The sequence below is a fragment of the Rhinolophus hipposideros genome (genome assembly GCF_964194185.1).
Source record: "Rhinolophus hipposideros genome assembly, chromosome: 12".
Taxonomy (NCBI): domain Eukaryota; kingdom Metazoa; phylum Chordata; class Mammalia; order Chiroptera; family Rhinolophidae; genus Rhinolophus; species Rhinolophus hipposideros.
The window spans coordinates 48431033-48453754 of record NC_138058.1 but is presented as its reverse complement, the minus strand read 5'-3'; the positions used below and the strand labels follow the sequence as shown (position 1 = coordinate 48453754).

The window sequence follows — 22722 nt, the reverse complement described above, 5'->3', positions numbered from 1 at the left end:
TCTCAAGGGACTCAGTGATTCACATGACTGCATTGCAAGGCACACTGTGACACGTATGTCACACTCGTGTGGGTGTTGCTTTGTAGCATAGGGGGACGGACTCCTCCACCTGGAGATTGTCGAAAGTTTCATGGATCAGGTACCAAAATCTCAGGCTTCTTCCAACTACGTGTGCTCTTCTTGCTACTGGTAATTTTTCATCCACTCCAACAGTCTCCCTATTTATGTCATGCTTTTTTTATAGAAGCATTTGACTCTTAGTTCTTTCGTAGTTTTTTTATCTCCCAAGATGGGTCACTTTTCTATTTTCCTCCCCCTTTTTAATCTTTAAAATTAAAACTTATTTATAAATATGTATATTTGTATATATTTTAGAAATTGGTTAATCTTACACATAATGCCAGTTGAAACTTGTATATTGGCATGATGATAGAAGGAGATGAAGAGAAGGGAGATACAGGTAAATAAATGATTATCAACTGTGGCGGTGGTCCCCATTAAGGAAAAAATAACAGTTTAACATGGATTAGAGTTCAGTTACAGGCAGAAGAAGTGTTTTCCTTCTGTTGGGTCCTATTCCCTTTTTATTTTGAAGTATTTTTAGGAAGCAGAAAAGAGAATAATGTAGTGCAAATTAGGAACCTACCAACCAGCTTTGTCTTCTCTTAATATTTTGACATATTTGCTTTAGATTCTCATAGTGCTGTGTGTATCCCTCCCAACCCTGTTCGCTTCCTAGTTTCCCCATAGGCGAATTGCTGTCACAACTTTGGTGTGTTTTTTTTCCATTCATGATTTTATACCTCCGCTACATATGTACGTATTTATATAAAGCACTGTTTTTGCATTAAAAATGTTATTGTACACGTGTCCTTCTGCAGATTGCTTTTTTTGCTCAAAATCAAGTTTTTGAGATCTGTAAATGTTTATATGTGGATTTGCTTGTTCATTTTTAGCTACTGAATACAATTCCATTACACGACTATGCAGTAGTCCCCTCTTATCCATGATTTCTCTTTTTGCAATTTCAGTTACCTGTAGTCAACCATAGTCTGATAAATATTAAAGGGGACAATTCCAGAAATAAACAATTCATAAATTTTGCACGGTTCTGAGTAGTATGATGAAACCTCACATTGTCCTGCTCAGGATGTGAATCGTCCCTTTGTCCAACCATCCATGTTGTGTGTGCCACCTGCCCATTAATCACTCAGTAGCCATCTTGGTTATCAGATCAACTGTCACAGTATCTCAGTGTTTGTATTCACATAACCCTTAATTTACTTAATAATGCCACGTTCACATCACATTTATTACAGTAAATTGTTTTTCTATTTTATTGTTAATTTCTTACTGTGCCTAATTTATAAATTAAATTTTAGGTATGTATGTATAGGAAATAGCAGTATAGATAGGGTTTGGTACTATCTGAGGCTTCAGGCATCCACCGGGGGTCTTGGAACATATCCCCCATCATGCATAAGGGAAGGCGTACCACCATACTAGAATTTATCTGTTCTCCTTTTGACCTTTTGAATTTCGTTTGTTCCCCTCACCTTCACAGGTTTAGCTTTTTTCTTTTTGATATAATTTACACACCACATAATTTAAAAAGGTGAACAATTCAGTAGTTTTTAGTATATTCACAGATTTGTGCAACCATAACAATTGTTTAATTCCAGGACATTTTCATCACTCCAAAAAGAAACCTGTACCCATTAGCAGTCAATCCCCCATTTTTCCTTGCATCCGTCCTCTGGCGACAACTGATCTACTTCCTATTTGTGTGGATTTGCCTATTCTGGACTTTATTTCATTTAGTATGTCTCAAGGTGCATCCATTTGTAGCATGAATGAGCACTTTATTTCTTTTTATGGCTGAGTAACGTCCCATTGAATGGATATACTACATTTGTTTATCCATTATTCAGTCTATAAGACATTTGGGTTGTTTCTACTTTTTAGCTATTATGAATAATGCTGCTATGAACATTCGTGTACAAGCTTTTGTGTTGACATATTTTCACTTTTCTTGGATATATACCTATAGGAATGTAATTGCTTGGTCATATACTAACTGTTTAGCCATTTAAGGAACTGCTAAGTTGTTTTATAATCCACCTGCACCCTTTTACATTCTCACTGTTACTGAACTCAGGGGGTTCATTTTGCTTGCGTGCATCAAAGCCAAAGGAGACAGGAACAGGAGTTTGCAGCAATGAAAGTAAGGTTTATTTAAGGAGATGGCGCCAAGCCGGGAGACACAGGTGAGCTAGCACTCAAAGACCCGGCTCTCCGATGATGTGTAGATTACAGGGCAAAATCACAAGACACTAGGTTAGGGGTTGAGAATCACGTTGGGAGCTGATTGGTTGGAGATAAGGATAATGAGTCATTTCTTCACATTTCGAGGACTGTTCTGAGGTCTTTTCCGGAGTCCCTCTGTCTGGTCTGCTGGGAAAGTAGCCAGGGGGTCATTCCATCTTAAAACTCTGGAGCTGAAACATAACTTAGGTCAAGATGTTATCGTTAGCCGGCCAGAGGTCCATATCATGTGACCATTAGGTCGGGCTACTGTCCTCTCCTGCCTTGGGGGATTGCTGATTATCCAGGGGAAAGACTAGATCTCTGAGGGGAATATATATAGAGAGGGATATGATTTCTAGAGCTAGGATTTAAAACTAAATTTAGTCAAAAGTCATAAGGAATAAGGACTCGGTTTCACCACTAATAATGTACAGAGATGCCAATTTCTCCACATTTTTGCCAACATTTGCTATCTTTTTTATTAAAATCATTCTAGTTGGTATGCAATATCTCATTGTAGTTTTGATTTGCATTTCCCCAGTGACTAATGATGTTGAATATCTTTTCATGTACTTATTGGCCATTTGCATATCTTGGAGATATGTCTGTTCATATCCTTTGCCTATTATTGAATTGTCTTTTTATTCTCTTTTTTAAATGTTGCCAGAGATTCATTTATTGCATTAAAGCTGTCTTTTGAAAACAATTTTTTCACTTAAAGCTTTTTAAAAATTAGTTTCAGTTCTTTTTCTTGAATTATAAGAGTTCTCTATTCTGGATACTAGACTCTTATCAGATACATGATGTGTAAATATTTTCTCCCATTCTGTGGGTTATCTTTTTGCTTTCTTTTAAGCACCAGAATTTAAAAAATAATTCCAGTTTATCTATTTTTCCTTTGGTTGCTTATTATGCTTTAGGGTGCCACAGTGAAGAAACCATTGCCTAGTCTAAGATCATGAAGATTTACACCTCTGTTTTATTGTAAGAGTTTTATAGTTTCAACTCTCACATTTAGGTCTTTCTTTCATTTTGAATTGATTTTTTTTATATGGTATGAGGTCCAACTTCATTCTTTACATGTGAATATCCAGTTCACCACTTGTAGAAAAGACTCTTCACTTCCCCAGTGAATTGTCTTGGCATTGTTATCCAAAATGAATTAACCATAAACGTGTGGGCTCATTTCTGGACTCTCAGTTATATTCCATTGATCTATGTGTGTATCCTTATATTATTAGTACCATATAATTTTGGTTGTTATAGCTTTGAAATCTGGAAGTGTAAGTCTTCTTAAATTTGTTTTTTTTCCCAAAATTATTTTGGCTATTATGGGTCGCTTATATGTCCATAGGAACTTAAGGATTAGTTTGTCAATTTTTACTAAAACAGTTCTAATTTTGGTAGGGATTGCATTAAATCTATTTAGGAAATATTGCCATTTTAATATTAAGTCTTCCAATCTGTGAACATAGTCTTTGCATTTATTTGGGTTGTTTTTTTTTTTAATTAAAGTTTAATGGGGGTGACAATGGTTAGTAAAGTTACATAGATTTCAGGTGTACAATCCTGTATTACATCATCTATAAATCCCATTGTGTGTTCACCACCCAGAGTCAGTTCTCCTTCCATCACCATATATTTGATCCCTTTTACCATCATCTACCGACCCCTCCTCCCTTATCCCTGGTAACCACTAAACTGTTGTCTGTGTCTATGAGTTTTTATTTGTTTGTCTTTTTCCTTTGTTGTTTTCAGTTTTATATCTATACCACATTATCAGTGAAATCATACGGCTCTTGACTTTCTGTCTGAACCATTTCGCTTAGCTTAATAATCTCAAGATCCATCCATGTTGTCGCAAATGTCATTATTCCATCTTTTCTTATGGTAGAATAGTGTTCCATTTTTTTTAATGATGTTGTGTGTTTTTAGTATACATGTTTTGTCTTTTGTTAAATATATTTCTAAGTATCCTTTAAAGTTATTGTAAATGAAATTTTCTTACTTTCAGTTTTGGATTATTCGTTGCTAGTGATAGAAATATAATTGATTTTTGTTTATTGATCATTTGCCTCTAGACCGCCAAACTGGTTCTTTCTTTTTATTCACATAGTTCCTTGAAATCTCAGTTGTCATTAAAAAATCCTTCTAATTTTACTCAGCTTGCTTATTCCTTTATTGAGGATTTTTTTTTTTTTTTTTTTTTTTTTTTTTTTACCGGGCAGGCTTGAGTCGCACCAATCCTAAGGTATTTTCAGTCCAATATTATGCCTTCAAACATTTGGGTACTTGTTAAATGTATCTATAGACAGATTGTTAACCACTTGCTTTTCTGTATGGACTGCATCAGCTAACATCTTATCACTGTGGGCTGATATCTCGGTAAAATAAAGATGAAAGGAATCTTGATAACATCCTGTGGAGAACTCTGCTCCTGTCCGTTCCCCCCCTCCATCCCTCCTGACTAAATATGTAGGCATTATAATTCTGAGCTGTTCTGAAAACACCCAGTTTCAAGTCAAGTACCTACCTAGAAATCAGTCATGGCTCCTCCTTCCCTGCATTCTGTCCCTTGTTCAGGTACCTACGTTGATCAGTCGTATACTCTGGTCTCATACATGTCACACGCCCAATCTCTAAAGCTTTGTCTGAGTTCCTGATTGCAGCCGGCTACTGAGACTGGACTCCCTTACCCGATAGCTGGATGCTCCGGCACTCCGGACTACTCAGCTAGTGTGACTTCCTCTCTCATCCTGGCTTCTTGGACATTATTTGTGCGAGTCTTATTCCATGCCCTCAGCCTGCATGTGCAGTTAGCCTTACTGAGCTTTTGGGCCATGGCTTCTTCTCACCCTGCAGTCTAAGTAAAACTTTGGAATTTGTGGAGCCTTGCTTGGTCATGCATTATGTGGCACGTACTGCTAAAACAGAAGACATCAGTATTAAGTATAGTGATTTTAATAATGCTCCTTAAAACTTTATACAATCCCTTTGCACGGTTTCCTTCTGTGGTCTTTCTCCCCTCTGTGCCCCAAGTGCCGTATTGCTAGTAAACTATGTGTCCTGAAACTTTTCTAACTATAAAGAAACTACAGTAAATGATTGAGTGTCAGTCTCTTCTGTCACTGTATATAGTTTGGGACTTGTACTTGGATAACTTTTAGAAGGTAGCAAATGTGATGTTCCATCAAGCTCGGTAAAGTGGTTTCAGAAAGTTGTAATGTAAATGTGTTATCATGTACATGATTTTTAAAAAAAAGATTTTATTGAGGGAGGGGAACAGGACTTTATTGGGGAACAGTGTGTACTTCCAGGACTTTTTTCCAAGTCAGGTTGTGTCCTTTCAGTCTTAGTTGTGGAGGGCGCAGCTCAGCTCCAGGTCCAGTTGCCATTGCTAGTTGCAGGGGGCACAGCCCACCATCCCTTGCGGGAGTCGAACAGACAACCTTGTGGTTGAGAGGACGTGCTCCAACCAACTGAGCCATCCGGCAGCTCAGCTCAAGGTGCCATGTTCAATCTTAGTTGCAGGGGTCGCTGCCCACCATCCCTTGCGGGAGTGGAGGAATTGAACTGGCAACCTTGTGGTTGAGAGCCCACTGGCCCATGTGGGAATCGAACTGGCAACCTTTGTAGTTAGGAGCATGGAGTTCTAACCCCTGAGCCACCGGGCCCCATGTACGTGATTTTTGATGAGGATAGTTATGTTTGGTCTTGTCAAATTTTCATTCGCTAAATGCTGGTTTTTGCCATTGTGGTTGTTCGGTGTTTTTAGTATGTTAATGGCATGGGAGTCATTCCTGTTCAGAAGCCAATGTAAATTTATAGAACTATGTAAGTGAAATTTAACTGTAAGTTTTAAAAAATGGGTTTCAGATGTTGTGATTTTTGTCTTTGGTTCGGTTGGATGTCAGAGATTTTAGTCGTTTTCACCCTGTACCAAGAAGTTGTATACGTAAATAAGAGTTGCTGCTGTTATTACTTGTAGAGCTTGTTGCTGTGTAAGCTCTATAGGGTACACATTAGAATTCAGTTAGCTGTGTTTTACAGGACAACAATTTATCAAATCCTAATTAGGTAGAGTATAATTTTATATGTGATACCGGTGCTAATAGCGCCAATGCAGCAATAACTTCATTGATCTCCACTGGTGAAATGTTATTAGACTTGCAAGTAAATGACTCTTTTAGTGCTGTTTTTCTCTTTGAGTAGTTCATTAAAAAGAACATTCAGAGAATTTTAAATCACTTAATTCTTTTTTTTTTTTTTTTTTTTTTTTTTCAGCTAGGTGAGTATTTTTCTAGGTCATTTTCTGTTTAGGGTTTTCAAAATTTGAAAGTGGAAAAGACCTGACAGCCCATTCATGACCTTCACACAATTCAAAAGAACGGCTACAACTAGGGGATTGTATGTGATAAAAGCTCTTATGTGGTCCTAGGTCCATAAATAAGAATTGATAAGCATTGTGAGGAGCAGAAATGTGGTGTGTGTGTGTGTGTGTCTGTCTCCATCCAATCAGTGTCCCCAAATTAAGGCTTTCAGCCTGAACTTGGGCTCTACTTACTGTGTGAAGAGCCAGTCCTCCCAGTATTCCCACACACCTTACTCTCTGAGTCTCAGAGCTCCCTCTATTCTCATAGTCACATAGTTTGGTCCAGGTAAGGTTGCAGAAGATCTGTGAGCCCCTAGAGGTATTTTTTAAAAATTTTGTATCTAAAATTATTTGCAATTATAGCTATAAAAGAAATGTGGTCATTTTTTTTCTTTAAAAAGAGTAGGGTAAAGGGGATCAAATATATGGTGATGGAAGGAGAACTGACTCTGGGTGGTGAACACACAATGGGATTTATAGATGATGTAATACAGGATTGTACACCTGAAATCTATGTAAATTTACTAACAATTGTCACCCCAATAAATTTAATTAAAAAAAAAGAGTAATAAATACCGTTTTTTAAAAAAATCCCATGTAAAACTTTGTCTCCTGTCTGTTCCATCCTTTCCTTCCAAGTCTGCTTCCCAAAGGCAGACACTTTGAATTGTTTCTTTTTAGTAACCTTTTTGCTCACTGCTTGTCTCCAGCACCTTAAATAGTGCCTGTTTGGGCTCCTAATAAATCTTGGTTGAATGAATGAAAGGTTGTCCTTACTCTATTTTCAGATTTGGTAAATAATTCACTATGCAATTCTAGGTTGAATTTCATTTTTCCTCTAGGTTGGCATTGCTCTGCCATCTAAGCATTCAGTGTTGCTGTTCACATGTGATTCCACTCTGAATCTTATTTCTTTGCATGTGACCTTTGTTTCCTTTCTGTAAACGTTTGTGATCTTTTCATGTTAGCAGTTAAAAATTAATTATGCTGAAAATTCAATCTGGACATTCATCTTGCTCAGTAAGGGGAATTTTTTTTGAATTATTTCTTTGACAGGTCTTTTCTCACTCCCTCTCACCCCCCAAAAAGGTAAAGGAATCTGTTTTCTCTGTTTTTTTCTGGAACTTTTATTATTGGGATGTTGCACTTCATGAATGTTCTTGAGTATTTTTTTTATCTTTTGGGATTTTCAGTTATTTCTTTGCCTTAGTGTCCTAATTTCTGGGAAATTTCCTTAACATTCCCTTCTAATCCTTCTGTTTGTTTATTTGTGTTATCAAATTTCAAATGTGTTATACTATTTCTTGTTTTTTGATTATTCTCTTTTTAAGTAGAGTATTTTTGTCATTGTATTGTAGAGAGACTTTCAATTCTTTCCTCTTATTTTTTATTTTTATTTTTTTATAGCTTTTCACCCCACTCCTCTTTCTCCTTTTCCTCGGTATCCTTCTCCATGTCATCCTTCTGTATGCACATCGATTGCCACTTCACTTGGCTAAATTTGTACTTTTTTTCTTTTAACATCTGCTTTCCATCTTCTAAAACATTTTCCTTTTTTTGGTTGAAAAATCTTTCTTCCATTATTGCTTCATTTGTCATTGTCACTGAAATGCTAATACATTTTAATTGCCATTTTGGTGTGGTTTGATGGGGGAAGAGGAGATATATACATTATGTTCCATCTGCCATTTTTAAATTGGTGTTCTTCCTTTGAGGCCCTGGTAACTTAATATTATGGATGTAATTCAAATGAGAAGCTAAATATGTAAATTCAAAATTAGTATGAAGAAAATATTGAACGAAAGGTTGATTTGCTCTATCTTAATATCCAGATAGGTGATGTGCTTTGTAATAATAAATTCTTTGAATTTCATTTATGTAGAAGAAATTGAGGAAGAATCTGAAACAACTATTGAGGCCGACTTGACTGATAAGCAGAAACATCAGTTGAAACATAGGGAGCTCTTTTTGTCACGCCAATATGAATCTCTGCCTGCAACACATATCAGGTAAGAACTTTTTAGAAGTTGATTTGAAATACTCAGTAATATTTGACAATTGAAAAAAAAACAAACCCTAAACAACCTTCTTTGAAGCATTTTCCAAACTTTCCTCATGATCTTGCTCAAATTAGTTTACTAAAAGCTTCATAGTGGACTTTGTCTTGGAAATTATGGTGTGTATTAGCATAGAGAAGCCCTGAAAATGTTCTGCAGTAAAGTAACCATTTTAACTTTATTTTCATCCAGATTTTCCCAATTCATTTGTGTTTCTGTTAGCATCCTACAGAATAGTGTCCAACAGACACTATTTTGGGAAATGCTGAGCTTCCCAGATTCCTAGAACATTATAGAGTCATTAGAATCCAAGAGCTAGAACCCACAATCTGGTTCCCAGGCAGGTGACTCTTGACCTTGCAAAATATGTGGCTTTTCATTTTCTTTGGAGGACTTCTGGGATGAAAACTTTATATTCTTTTCTACTCACTTGCATCTGCTCTGTGCAATGATGGGATTCAAAAGTGAAAATGTTCAGTCTCTGGTTTGTAGTTTGGGGAATTGTGGAGGAAAGGTGGTGATCTTTTATGATCTGGTAGTGGTAAAATTTAAGCACCAACACGGTGGATCAGTTTCTCATTGCTGTCTGTAATAGGTGTATCTTGGAGGTATAACAAAATGTTTGAACTCAGAGGATAGGCAGTTACTGACCTCATGGTCAGGAAAACTTCAGAAGGACCTGGCATATACTCAGCCTTTGAGAGACTGGGGCATGTTTCACGTAGAGGGAACAGGTGTGCATAGGTATGTACAGGAGGCAGTATATGGCCAGGGTGATGGGTATGAGGGAATGCAGTGTTTTTGTCTCCTCAAGTTAAAGAAATTCCTTCAATTCTTATTTACAATCTTTATTTCTTTCATTCGGCTCTCTATTAGTCATAATTATCTTTAAAACAATTAATATACAGAAATAAAATATATTAACTATTTCGATAATTGCCCCTCTTCTTTAGCTCCCAATGTCAGTACTGAATCTAAGTCTGCCTTTTTGGGGTCAGACGGACTTGGAGGCTTCCGAAAGCTGTGATTTGGTTCTTGTACGTTACACACCTGCTTACCCACCTGCCCCCACCCCCCACCCCAACTCCAGGGACCTTTTGTATACTTTTCAAATTAGACATATAGATCTTTTAAGGCAGTAAATGTATGACAGAGATAACTATAATTCCTTTTTCTCCAAATCCTTTCAGAAATATCTTGATCCCCCACAATAGTTAACATCATGTCATTGCTTTATTTGGGTTTTTTAGGCGACATGATGTTTAGATTGACTTGAGTTAGTAAATTCTGTGTGAATTAGGTCCTTTGCCAGAAAAGACATTCAGGCCAGGTAATTTGGGAACAGTCATTTTACCTACAAGTAGGGATATTTCAAAAATTAGGAAAACTCAATTTTTGCCCAAAAAGGTGGAACATGAAAACATTTTATAATTTTCTTAAAGATGTATGTAACTAATAAATGCTAAAGAGCCATATGCATCTATTATTTAATTGGAAGAAGCTAGAATATAAAGATTCATTTTAAGCTCAAGAAGTTAATGTGACCAGTTATGAGAATCTTGCCAGAACAAGAATCTGACAAATGGTTTTTAAAATGTATCCAAAACATGCAAGTATATTTTTAATTTACCCTTCTGATAGCTTGGAATCTGTTTACAAGTAATGCTGGTTTCCTTTAACAGATTGCTTGGAATGGAAAAAACTGGTGATGTTTTTCGTCCTCCATAAGGACTGAGAGAGTATATTGAAATATAATTATCAAGACACCCCTGTGTTGAGCATAGAAAAATTACATAGTATACGTGATCAGTCACTGTTGAACACATTTCCTGAGTATATTCTAGATTAGGTAGCTTAGTAAGTGCTTGGGGAGTAAGACAAGGTTCCTGCCTAGCTTGTAAACTCAAGGAGTTTACCAGGTAGCACTTTTTCTGAATTATGATGAAGAGACACAGACATTTGGGCTTTTATTATTTTTTTTGAGAGGGAGAAGTACAGAGCCACACTGTTGCATCTGTGGCTCCCATTTTTAAACAGCTGAATGGGGTTAGGGGCAGTCTCTGGCCAAAACATGGAGCCATGCTGAGCAGCCCTCATGCTGATGTAGAACAAGGGCATGTTGGAGTGATTTTTGACATTTTGCTAATGTTGAAGTCATGCCCTATCTATTTCTGCTATAACAGGAGAAAATTACTGAAGCCCTATTGTTCATTGGCAGCAAAGAGGGGTAATTTGGTGAATACTGGCTTTTTATTCTCAGGGACATTATCAAGTGCCCAGAATTTCCTTGTCCTATGTGGAACATAGGAGAAAACCTAACTGAGGCATTCCTGTGGTCCTTTGCAGTTTGTGAGCTCTAACACTCAATGGATACTATAAAAGTGAGTCTCTCAAAGTGTCGGGGAAGCAACTCTGTTTCTTGTGATTGGAAGAGAGAGTGAGCAGGGCTGGGACAGGTCCGGGTAGAGTTAGTGATTCACTTCTTGTTTGTGAGACAGATAGGACTTGAGTAATGAGAATGCCGTTGGAACATTTTTTTGGGGAGAGGGAAGAGGGAGCATGCTTCATGCACAGTGCCTTAGGTCATTAATAATAGGTTATATGCTGCATACACTGTAAAGCATTGTAAAATTGATTGTTATGCCAGCTGCTGGACTTGTTATATGTACAAGGTACGGGATGTGATCAAAAGATACGGTGAATGTTTGTAAATTTAAAAAAAATTTATTACAGTGAAGACACATTGCCATTAATCCCCCTCAAAATACTCTCCCTTGCTTCAAACACACTTATTCCATCGTTCTTGCCACTTCCTGAAGCAGTTCTGGAAGTCCTCTTTCATGAGTGTCTTTACTTCATCCTCCATCATGACAACTCTCCGTGCCACACATCGCTTCTGGTAGGGCAATTTCTGTCAAATAAAAACATTACCGTGTGTTCTCATCCACCTTATTCACCGGATCTGGCACCATGCAACTTATGGCTCTTCCCCAAAGTCAAAATGACCTTGAAGGGTAAACGTTTTGAATCGATTCAGGACATCGAGGCAGCCACGACAGCGCAACTAAAGACACTCACGAAAGAGGACTTCCAGAATTGCTTCCGAAAGTGACAAGAACAATGGGATAAGTGTGTTCGAAGCAAGAGGGAGTATTTTGAGGGGGATTAATGGCAATGTGTCTTTTACTGTAATAAATTATCTTTATTTAACCATTCACCGTATCTTTTGGTCATACCTTGTACGTATAATACTGCATTCAGTCTTAAATATGGCCCATGTTTATTGAACTCAGCCTTTAAAAATTCTGACATTTATTAACCTTTATGATTGGTGCTATTCCAGTTGCTTTACATGTATCTCATTTAATTCTCATAATAACTTTATGAAGTAGGTCCTCTTATAACCTTCATTATACTGATGAGACTGAAGCACAGAAAGGTTAAGTAACTTGTCAGACTCACAGCTTTTACATGGCAGATTCAGAAATCGAACCCAGACTAACTGGCTGCAGACACAGTATTATGGTGTGTATATCACTGTACGTATTAAAAAAGCACCAGAGACAGAAATAAAGCTAACTTGTCGAAAACGTAGGCTCTTTGATTTTCTGTTTTTTTCACTTCATTTTCCGGTTTAGATGCTCAAGTCACATGTGCAGAACTGAATTAAAAACTGAATGAAGCAGATAAACTGTATTGGTATGCTGAAAGATGTTACAATACTAACTATACGGTAGCAATTGGGAGGCACCTCCTTGATTGGGTGGCTGAGTTTATGGATGGGTATTTTATATGATCCGTTGTCAGTTTTTCCACATCTGGAACACACAAAGCCTGGATTTTTAAAAGCTGCAAATCACTACATTGTTTGCGTGATGATTGATTCCTCTTCCCAGCCTCTGGTGCAGCTAGTTAGTCATATTTAAAAAGAGCCAGTCATTTCCTACCGGCCAACCTTGGGATCTGGATCAGAGCCTTTGAACTTATGCTTCAGTGTGTCTTAAAAGCATTTCCTTAGGTACCTGTGGATAGTTGGCTTAGAGTTGCCCTACAGTAAGGAGGGGCTCTTGGACTGATGATTTGTTCTCCGAGTATGAGGAGTGAGTGGTGATCGAGAAACTATTACGTCCATGCTGGTCGACCTGGCCCTTGTTCAAAGCATCGCTGGTGAGGATCCTGTCTACTTCATTGCTTAACCTTGAATATACTTTTGAAAAAGGCCAGAGAAGCCATTCCAGGACCTAAATTTGATGTCAGTGGTGTGATAGGTCTTAAAGACATAGATGCACATGGTGTTCAAGCAGTCTGTTAATGGCAGGTGCTTCATAGAAAACCTTACATTCTTTCCTTTTAAACAGTTTTAGATTAGGATTCCAGAATACAAACATAATTATAATCATCTTTATTGCTCTACCAAAAACTGGCTATAACCACAATTTGTAGTGAACTTGTATTGTTTAAGTGATGCCATGTTGCTTCTAAAATGGTCTCCTCACTTCCAAAATGAGGAGCTTCCTTAATTTAGTTGAAAAAGTATCTTAGCTGATACAAATCTTGGGGCTTATGTATAATTTGTCTAGATTGTTCTAGTCAGACATTGACTTTAGAGTCAAGATCCTTGAATGTTGGTATCTTTTTTCCCTTCCCCCACCCACTGCGCAGCATAGTGAACAGTAGCCAGTCAGAACTTAGAGCTTGCATAGTTTGCATTTCATTTCATTTTTGTTCTTTAAGGAAATAAAAGTCATCAACAGATAATAGAATAATGTTGTCTCCATTACTACTGACCTTAAATGAAATTTTAGATTGTGTGCCTTTATGAGAATTAAAAGATTATTTGGAATCACAGGTTGCTCAGGACTCTCAGGGAGAGAGCGACTTACTCAGAGTGAAAATCAAGCTTTTACCTGGAGGGAGAGGCCCAGGATAGCAAATCTTTTTTTTGTGTACATATTGTCACGAAACAAAATAATTTTGTGAGCAGTATATATTATAAAAACCACGAGAAAGGAAAAAATAGAAAAGGTTTCTAGCCAACAAGAGTTATTTGAGAGAGAGAATACTATAGTTCTTATCTTAATACCCAGTGTTGGTGAGGGTAGGGAAATAGGCACCTCTTCTGTATTCTATCTGGTGTTAGTAGATTCAGAAAAGTCAGATTGTAATGTGTACATATCCTTGACCCACCAGTTCTACTTTTTGGATTTTATCTAACAGAAGTTCTTATGCAACTTTGTAGAAGTATATTTACTAATACTTTTACTGCAGAATGGTTTATTTTTTTAGTTAATGATTTTTACTTTGTGAATAAGGGGGATGATTTTCACTAAATAAAAGCATATGTCTGTATCACAAATGTAGACAGGAAGTTGGTATTTGATAGATTTCAAATTTATTTTAATATCAGGAAATGCAAGTAACTTTTTATGCTTTTCTATATTTCTAACTTTTCTGAAATGAAAACACGTTAGACATCTAATGAGGGAGAGTGATAATTTAAAATTTGGATATTAGAGAGGGAGAATGCCATTTTGTGTTCATTTTTATCCCCTTTCTTGCCTGACAACATGGCTGGTCATGATGAAAACAGAATAGATGGAAATCGACTGAAACCTACTCTTTATATTCCCTTCCCCAGTAGTAGTAAAGTAGTAACATGAACTATTACCATTTGATAGCAGACCTGTTTCTAATTTAAGGGTACATTTTTCAAATGTTTTTGTTGCAAAATGGTAAATTTCCTTCAAGAATTATTCTATCAGTTTACATCATATTTCCACCACAGTATGTTATGAATATGCCATTTTGCCATTCTCTCATTATTACTGCATATTAAAATTTAAAAATAAGCTCTTATTTATTTTCTGATTATGAAAGAATTATAATTTATTGTTGAAATGTGGAAAATACAGAAAAAGACACCCGGGGGCCCCTCCCTCTTTTAGCGTGGCCCCCCATAATTCCTCTACCCAGCAGCACTAACCATTTTAGTATATGATTAATATACTTTCTTTTCTAATCTTACGTGTATTTGTTGGCTTTTGGCCGCACATTGCTGGAATTGACTTGAAATGGAAGGCGAGCTACATTACTTGTGTGGAGCTCCCTCTCGTTAAGTAGTGTTTCCTCTTCTGCATCACTGTTGTCATCTTTGCTTTTGCTAGATGGTTGGTTTCTTTTTAAATATGTGAGAAATACGGTTGGAAAATGAATGATGGAACAGTAGAAGGAGGGGAGGATAGTTAAAGAAAGAGGACTCACTCAAAAACTAATCCAAGTGCCACTGTCTTGGAATAGGCAAGGATTTCTTGAGATTTATCCCACATAGATTCTCCCTACTTTGTATACTACCTGTTTCTCCCCCCACCCTCTTAAATTTTCCTAAAATTCTCTTACCCATTGTATCCTGAGGTTTAAGTGATGCCTCAGTGGTGAGGATATTTGGATACCTGTCTTCCTTTATTGCTGGGAATTTTTTCCCCTAATATTTCTTTCATGGTTTCCCCCCTCCCCTTTCAAGTACTTCTATTGCTTATATGTTACGTTTCCTTGATTGTCTTTGTCTACTGTCATATATCTTCTGGTTTTTGTTCTGAGCTAAATCTTTGACTTTTATATTCCAGCCCATCTCGTTATATTTTAATTTTGCCTATCACATTTAAAAATTTTGGAAGCTCCTTTTGTCTCCTGAATGTTATTTTCAATGCATCCTATTTTTGCTATGAATGCAGTATCTTCACAAATCTTTTTAATGATTATAATTTGTATTTTTAAAGTTTTATTGCTTAAACCAGCTTTTTCCTCCAGGTTCTGTTTTTGATCTTTGAATTTTCTTTTTTTTTTTTTTTTGGTATTTATCTCTTGTGCTATAGTCTTTCCTTAAATATTAGATGATTCATAGCAGTCTGTTCTTATTTAAAATCAAGGGAATAATGGCAAGGCTGACCAGGAGCTCCCTTTATGTGGGTGGACTTTGCTGGTAGACTGTCTGTTAGAATGTGGAGTTTGCTTTTCCAGGTCCCGTTCTTCCTGGAGCTTCTTTAGGGCTCTGCTCCATAAATCAGTTCCGTTTTTTCCCTAGCATCAGCTCTCTTTATGCATACTTTTGGCTTTGTTTCTTAATTATTTTCTCTTGTTTGATTGTATTAGCTAAAACCTCCAGTGCCATGTTTAATAGTAACGTATATAGTGGACACTTGTTCCTCGTTCTTTATCTTAATGTTTCCCTGTTGATGAAATGCTTATCTTGAACTTTGGTGCAATACGCAGTCTTTCTTATCTGCCTTTGTCTTCCAGAATTTTCTGAACTCTTTCATATACTGATGGCCCCCACTTTATAGTGATTTTAAGTTCTTTTATTTCTAATTCTCTTGCTATCACTTAAAGGAATCTTAGAGAGGAGATAAACACATGGGCTTTGCCCGTCATTTAATTCATTATTCTGTTGAAACTGAAAAAATGCTATCTTTCCTCCTTGCTATTGGAATGCTGTTAAACTTCTTTCAGTTAGGTCACTGAACAAAAGTACCTTACAATATTGGCATTTGTCTCGTTGTGAAATGGACTTATTAAACTGTTTGGGAAATGCCTTGTAACCCTAATAAGTTATTCAGTATTGAAAAAACATTGCTATCCATTTTCAAAAGCTGTAATTTGAAAAAAATTTGGTTCACATTTTACCTAGAACAATTAATATTTGAAGGTAGACCTTTTCTTCTTTAGATGGTCATACATATCAGAAACTAATAAATGAACAGAGAATTCCTGTCTATAAGCAGATGTTTTGTTTTGTTTTAATCAAAAAATGTTCCAAAGACTGCAAAGCTGTCATTAGTAGATGGGAGTTGATGGGACTAGATTGCCATAGTGAATTTTTTGTGAATTACTGTGTTGGGGGATGGTATACCTGGTTTGGATGAAGGCTTGGAGTAACCTGGGGTCCAAAATCAGTGGGAAGTAGAGTCCTTTTTGTTGTCAGGATCAAAGAACACTGGTTCTCCCCTCAACCCCCTTTTTTAAACATTTAAACATTTTTTGGGGGAGATATGTAATATATTGACATGGATCAGAAATAAAAATATGCATTACACAATAAAATGCCTCACTCCTGTACAGTCCCCCAGCCCATTAACTTTCTAGAATCTTATTTTTAAAGAACAAAAATTCAACTGAGTAAATTTGAAGATCTAGTTGGCTTTATTAAATGATTCATGAATTGGGCACCATTCCATCTAGCAAATAGAAGGGAGCTCTGAGGGGCTGTACAAAATGGAAGGTTTTTAGAGGCAGAAGGAGGGTAGGACACGGAGGTTATTTCAGGCAAGGTTACCTTATCTTCCTTAAGTCTGGGGGTTTTATTAGGCAGATTACCTTTTTAGTGTTGTTCTGGAAATTCCAGACTATTGGTTTAAAATTCTCCTTCTGGGAGAGACTGACACTGCAGTTAGATTAGCCTTGGTGGAGTTGATCACAAGTGACTCCATTTTGGGTCTGTTGTTTCTTCTTAATGCTATGGATACTTCTAGAAATGATATACATACTACTTAGTACAAACTATATAACGTTTTATTAAATGTGTGTGTGTTTGTGTCTGTAAGTAAATTGTGGAGTAAATTATAAATTAAGATGCTTTTATGTTGTACTTTTTAAATGAAATATCTTGGGCCTAGTTCTGTATCAGATCAGAAAGATCTGCCTCATTCTTTTCTATGGCTGTTTTATATTTCTAATTTATTTAATCCTAATAGATAGATATTTGTTTCATTTTAGTCTTTTGCTGTGAAAAATAATACTGCAAAAATAAACTTGTACATAGGTCCTTTTATATGTGTCATTGTGAGGATATGTACAAAATAAATTATACCAAGTAAAATAAATGAAAATATCCTAATTATGCTTTCTGAATTTTGTATTTCTTTCTTCATATTTCTGTGTTAGTCAAAGCAGGGAGATACGCCTGAAAGGATTTGTAATTTGTACATTTAATTTATGATATGTCTGAGACCTTTTTTGTTATCTTCAGAGAAGACTTATGTTTATTGAAAATTAGGTAGCAATGCTAACTTTTAAGCATACATGTAATAAATTAGAACTCCACTTGAATTAGTAGTCTCTCTTCAGTTGACTAATAATGTCAAAGAAACTTACTTGGAATTGAATCTTTAAAATTATTTTTAATAAAGGCAGTTTTCTTCCTCACATTTTATTATACTGATGTTTTTCTTTTAAGATGTTAAATTTTTGCAATTTTCTTGGTGTTTGTAATCAAAATTTGAATTAGCCTAAAGAGCACTATTGATGACTATAAAATACTTAAATGAATTTTACATAAGGAAGTTAATTACCTAGTGTGCTTAGATTCATAGGATTGCTAGTAGAAGGAGAACTAGAGGCAAAATAACAGTAAGTGGAGAAAAATCATATTTCAATTTAACATTTTAAAGTCTACATGTTTACCACACTTTTTCTTTCATGTTTTGTTTATACTGTATGACTTTTCCTTCGAAATGATCGATTTAGTCCCTATGGGTTGAAATGTTTTCTTCTCCAGCCAAAATCACAATGCAGAAAAGAACTGGGTTAGATGAAAGTATATCCTACACATTGTTCTGAATATTGAATACTGGTGTTCCACACTGTTGAGGAAAGGTCTGAGAATAGGAACTTCCTAATAACCTAGTGCCTTTTGGACATTTCACTTCCTCCTAGATATAAAAGGGAAAAGTGGCTCCAAGAAAAGGATTTGTTTTGCCCCCTGAATTACTCTTTGGCAGTTTCTTTCATATTTATCAAATCTCCAGAATCATGGATTAAAATCTTGTTCCTTTGGTAGTCTCCACATGCCATGGACAGAACGATCTTTCCAAAACACTGCTTGTCATTTTTCTTCACAAAATCCACATTAAGCCGAAACTTCTTTTCTTGGCTTTTCATTCCTCTCTACCTTATCTACTGAAACAGATGTTACAGTTTTTTTGCTCCTCTTTTAATTTTTATCTCTTAACATCTGTTAAAACAATATTAACAACAGAAAACATATCTTTGAATAGAAATGTTTAAAGGTTCCCAGAAACCTTTCCCTTTGTCCTCCTTTTTATAATCCAAATATCCATAAAATTATATTCTATTGATTACATAGGCAGTCCTTAAATGTTTATTACTAAGATATAGTTAAGAAAACTGTAGTTCAACAATTCTCTAATGTATAGTTCCACAACTCTGAATGCCCCTTCATCAGGAGCATTTTTGTCTCCTGCAGGACATTTGGCACAGTCTGGACAGTTTTGGTAGCCACACCTAGGTGTGGGGATGCTACTGTCATCAGTGGGTGGAGGCCAGGAATGCTACTAAACGTCGTGCGCGTCCAGGATGGGCACGAACCAGGAATTATCTGGTTCTAAATGTCAGTGATGCCAGGGTTGAGGAAACCTGACAGTCATTGTAAATAATCCTTGTCTCTTAATATATATAGTATTCAGACAAATGTATGCATTTCATCTAATTAGGATCCCCTTTTACTTTAAATTTCATTTTTTAAAAGTAAAAAATATGTATATAGCTGTATAATAATACTGAGCAATAGTATGACTGGTTTCCCCTTGGTAGTAATTTTCAATTTCTCCGACAGTGGCTTCTCGCTGTGTACACTCTTATACTGCTACTCTTAATTTTTCAACTTTAGAAATCTCTCTTTACTTTCTCTTGTGTTTCCAATATATCACAACTTTTGTTTAACTTAATCAGTCTTTTATGTTTTATGAACATGTAAATATTCCCACATATATTCTTTCTCATACAACCTTTTGTTTTCCTTGGAGTCTAATGATTGTTTTGACTTCCCTTTTTGATCAGTCATCTAAAATGTAAAAATTTTTTAGTCCTTGCTTATCTGAAAATGTTTTTCACAGTTGGCTGGAGATTTGTTTAGGCAAATAAATCTGGTTTAGAAATGATTTCCTTCAGAATTTTGAATCTTTTGCCCTATCTTACAATGTTGCTGTTGAGAGATGTAATTTTCTAAAAGCCTTTTGCATCTTTGAACTTGATTACTTTTTGATTTGGTTGTTCATTGTATTCACTGGATGAAATGCTGTATAAAACTAGTTTGGTGAATTTCCAACTACAGAACCTAGCATGGTTTTTTACATGAAAAAATCTTCAGAATATAGAACAAATGTAAGACTCATAAGGCCAACAAGAAAAATGCCTTTTTTGATGAAGAAATAATGACTCTGGTTGGAGAAGGACAGTTTAAAGTCAGACTTTGCATCTGTACTGGCGGTACCAAGTTCAGTGTGCCTAAGGGTCACGTGGTGATGCTTGTTAACCATGTACATCCCTTTGTCCCCAAGATACTTGGATTCAGTGGTTCTGATGTGGCACTAAGAAATTTGCAGTTTTTCAGGGATGGTGGTCCTGACCCATTTTACAAGCTACAGTTATATGAAACTGAAGGAAACTTTTCAGGAAGTGTGGAGATGGAGACTAATGTAAACTTTCTCTTTTGTTTCACTTCCACAAATTGGTACTGTCTTTAGATAAAAGAAATATATAACTTGTATGTATATTTTTACATATGATTTTGGAGTCTACGGGATTATACTGGACATCCTCTTAAGCAAATAGTAGGCTGATCAGCACCTGCCATTAAACACGGGACCGTCTTGTTTAGTGATTATTTATTTACTGTCTCTCTGCCCCAGCATCCAGCACAGTCTTCTGAAACAGTCTATTTTTAAGAACTTTTTGAATGATCTGTGGGAAAGTATGTTATCTCTATAGAAATTCTTTGCTCTTGTGTGGTTCCCTGTATAAAAGCAGAATGAATAATTATGAGAGCCTGGAGCGATCTTTCTTTGTTATATTCTTTGAAATGTTTTATAACATCATGTTCGGGTATCTTTATTCCATAAAGGTTGTGGAAGAGAACAATTAGGATCCTTGCTTGAGATTCAGCATAAATCAATCGGGTTATCTATATTCAGAGTTTAATAATGGTGCCCTTAGTTTGGGTTTAGTTTAAAATTTATCATGTGTTTATCTGTGAGCCAACATTTATTTGGCATAAAGGAAGCCAGCACTTTAAATCTGTTTTTAAACTACTTTTATCAACAACTCTTGGCATATAGTACATGTGTTAATTACATATTCATATTTACTTCATAAAATAATTCTGACTCAACCTCTTGCTTTGTTGGCTGTTAATATATGTACATAAAAATTTCAAGTGTTGGATTTTCATTTTTAATTTGGGGAAAAAGTACAATATAGTTATATAGTAAAGAAAATTTAAAAACTAAAATCACCTATTATCCTTTCATCTTTGCATAAAAACTCCATTCCCCCAAATAATTTATATTTTAGATTGGCTGGGGTATCCTATTTTTTTAATCATGTGACTCAAAAACAATATAATCAATGTTTTCTTATCTCCTAATATAATTATGAAAATAATGGTTTAATGATTCAGTTTAAATCCTCTTGTCATTTCAGACAGTATGGAGGAGACTTTAGGTATACTATAGTGTTTATTAGAATTTTCAGTCTGTTAACCCTTAAAATTCAAGTAGCTATTAAAATGGTATCTATTAAAATAACATGTAGCTGCTTTTGCTCCTCCCATTAAAAAAGACTCAACTTTTGAAACTTAAAAAAATTTTTTTTAGTTCTTCTCAGTAATTCAGTATTAAATGTTAGAAATACTGCTTTGTCAGCTCTTATTGAAGCAAAGAAAAATCAATGGCATGTAATTTTGGAAGCCCCATTTAGTACTTAAGCATGCTGCATGTGTGAGCACATATTCACAGGTCATAGAAGTTCTGTGGCAGCTGTAGATATGCTAACAGCAATAGAGCCATTTCCCTGCTTGTAATTCTGTCCTTTCGTGTTTCCCCGAAAATAAGAATGAGCCGGGACAGTCAGATCTAATGCGTCTTTTGGAGAAAAAATTAATATAAGACCTGGTATCATGTACTTTATATTGTTTATTTATATTGTTATGTTATGTCATGTTATGTTATACCCGGTCTTACAGTAAAATAAGACCGGGTCTTATAGTAAAATAAGATTGTGTCTCATGTTAATTTTTGATCCAAAAGACGCATTAGAAGTGATTGTCCGGCTAGGTGTTACTTTCCGGGAAACACGGTATGTAAGAGCATGTCAGGTAATTGTTGACTTTTGAGTGTTGTTATGTGTGCTGAAGTAATAATGTTAAATTTTATGCTTCAGTAATAGCATGAATAAAATATATTAGCAAAACGAAACCTTTGTAACTCTTGGTAACCAGAATAGAGATTTGATAGGATAATATGAAAATACCACACAGGCTGTTGGAGAAATCTTTTGAAGTGATGTTAACCTAAGATGATTACCAGAAAAAGATGTTTTTATGAGAAGAAATGTGTTTTTTTAATGTAAGGGCTATATTAATAGTATTGCAAAATGTTAGAGAACTAATTTTTTAAAAACCTATTGAGCATTTCATTTTAGGTAATTTTTTCTTTGAAGTGTTTTTCATTCTGATAATCCAACAGCAACTCTTCTAGCTTCCTATGTAATATGTATGTGATGTGGTTGTTTTTGCTTGTTATTTTGTGGGGAACAAGAAGTGACTTTTGTTTAGAAAAATCAAATGACATTATGACATTTAGAAAATATTTTGTGAGCCCTGACCAATGTCTGTAACGTGAATAGTCTATCGAAATTCTCTTGTCAAATTTGTAGCTACATTGAATTCTTCAGGCTAGTGAGGATGATTTTAAAAGTGCTTGTCATAAGTGCCTTTACGTGGATAACCTTAATTTTTCTTAAGTCTAGACAAGTCTTTTTTTTTTTTTTTTAAATAGACATTCATTTCCAAACTCGCACGTAGGGCTTAGGATCAAAGGTAAATGCCATCAGACTTCAAGGTCTGTTAGTCTGTAGATCTTTATTTTGCCCCTTGCTCTGTAGAATTTCCTTGTGTTTAAATTTTAACTAGTCTTT

The 22722-nt window shown here is 35.7% G+C and overlaps 1 protein-coding gene across 8 annotated transcripts in view; it reads left to right on the top strand.

Annotated features, from left to right (window-relative positions):
• MTA3 (metastasis associated 1 family member 3) overlaps window positions 1-22722 on the top strand; it is a 159539-nt gene that overhangs the window by 55713 nt on the left and 81104 nt on the right. For all 8 annotated transcript variants that reach the window (XR_013994635.1, XR_013994636.1, XR_013994637.1 and 5 more), the window contains one exon: window positions 8562-8688. Coding sequence is in view for 5 of the 8 variants with exons in the window: in XM_081068721.1 (XP_080924847.1) it covers window positions 8562-8688 (127 nt within the window). In the remaining 3 variants the exon portion in view is untranslated. The remainder of the gene's footprint in view (window positions 1-8561; window positions 8689-22722) is intronic.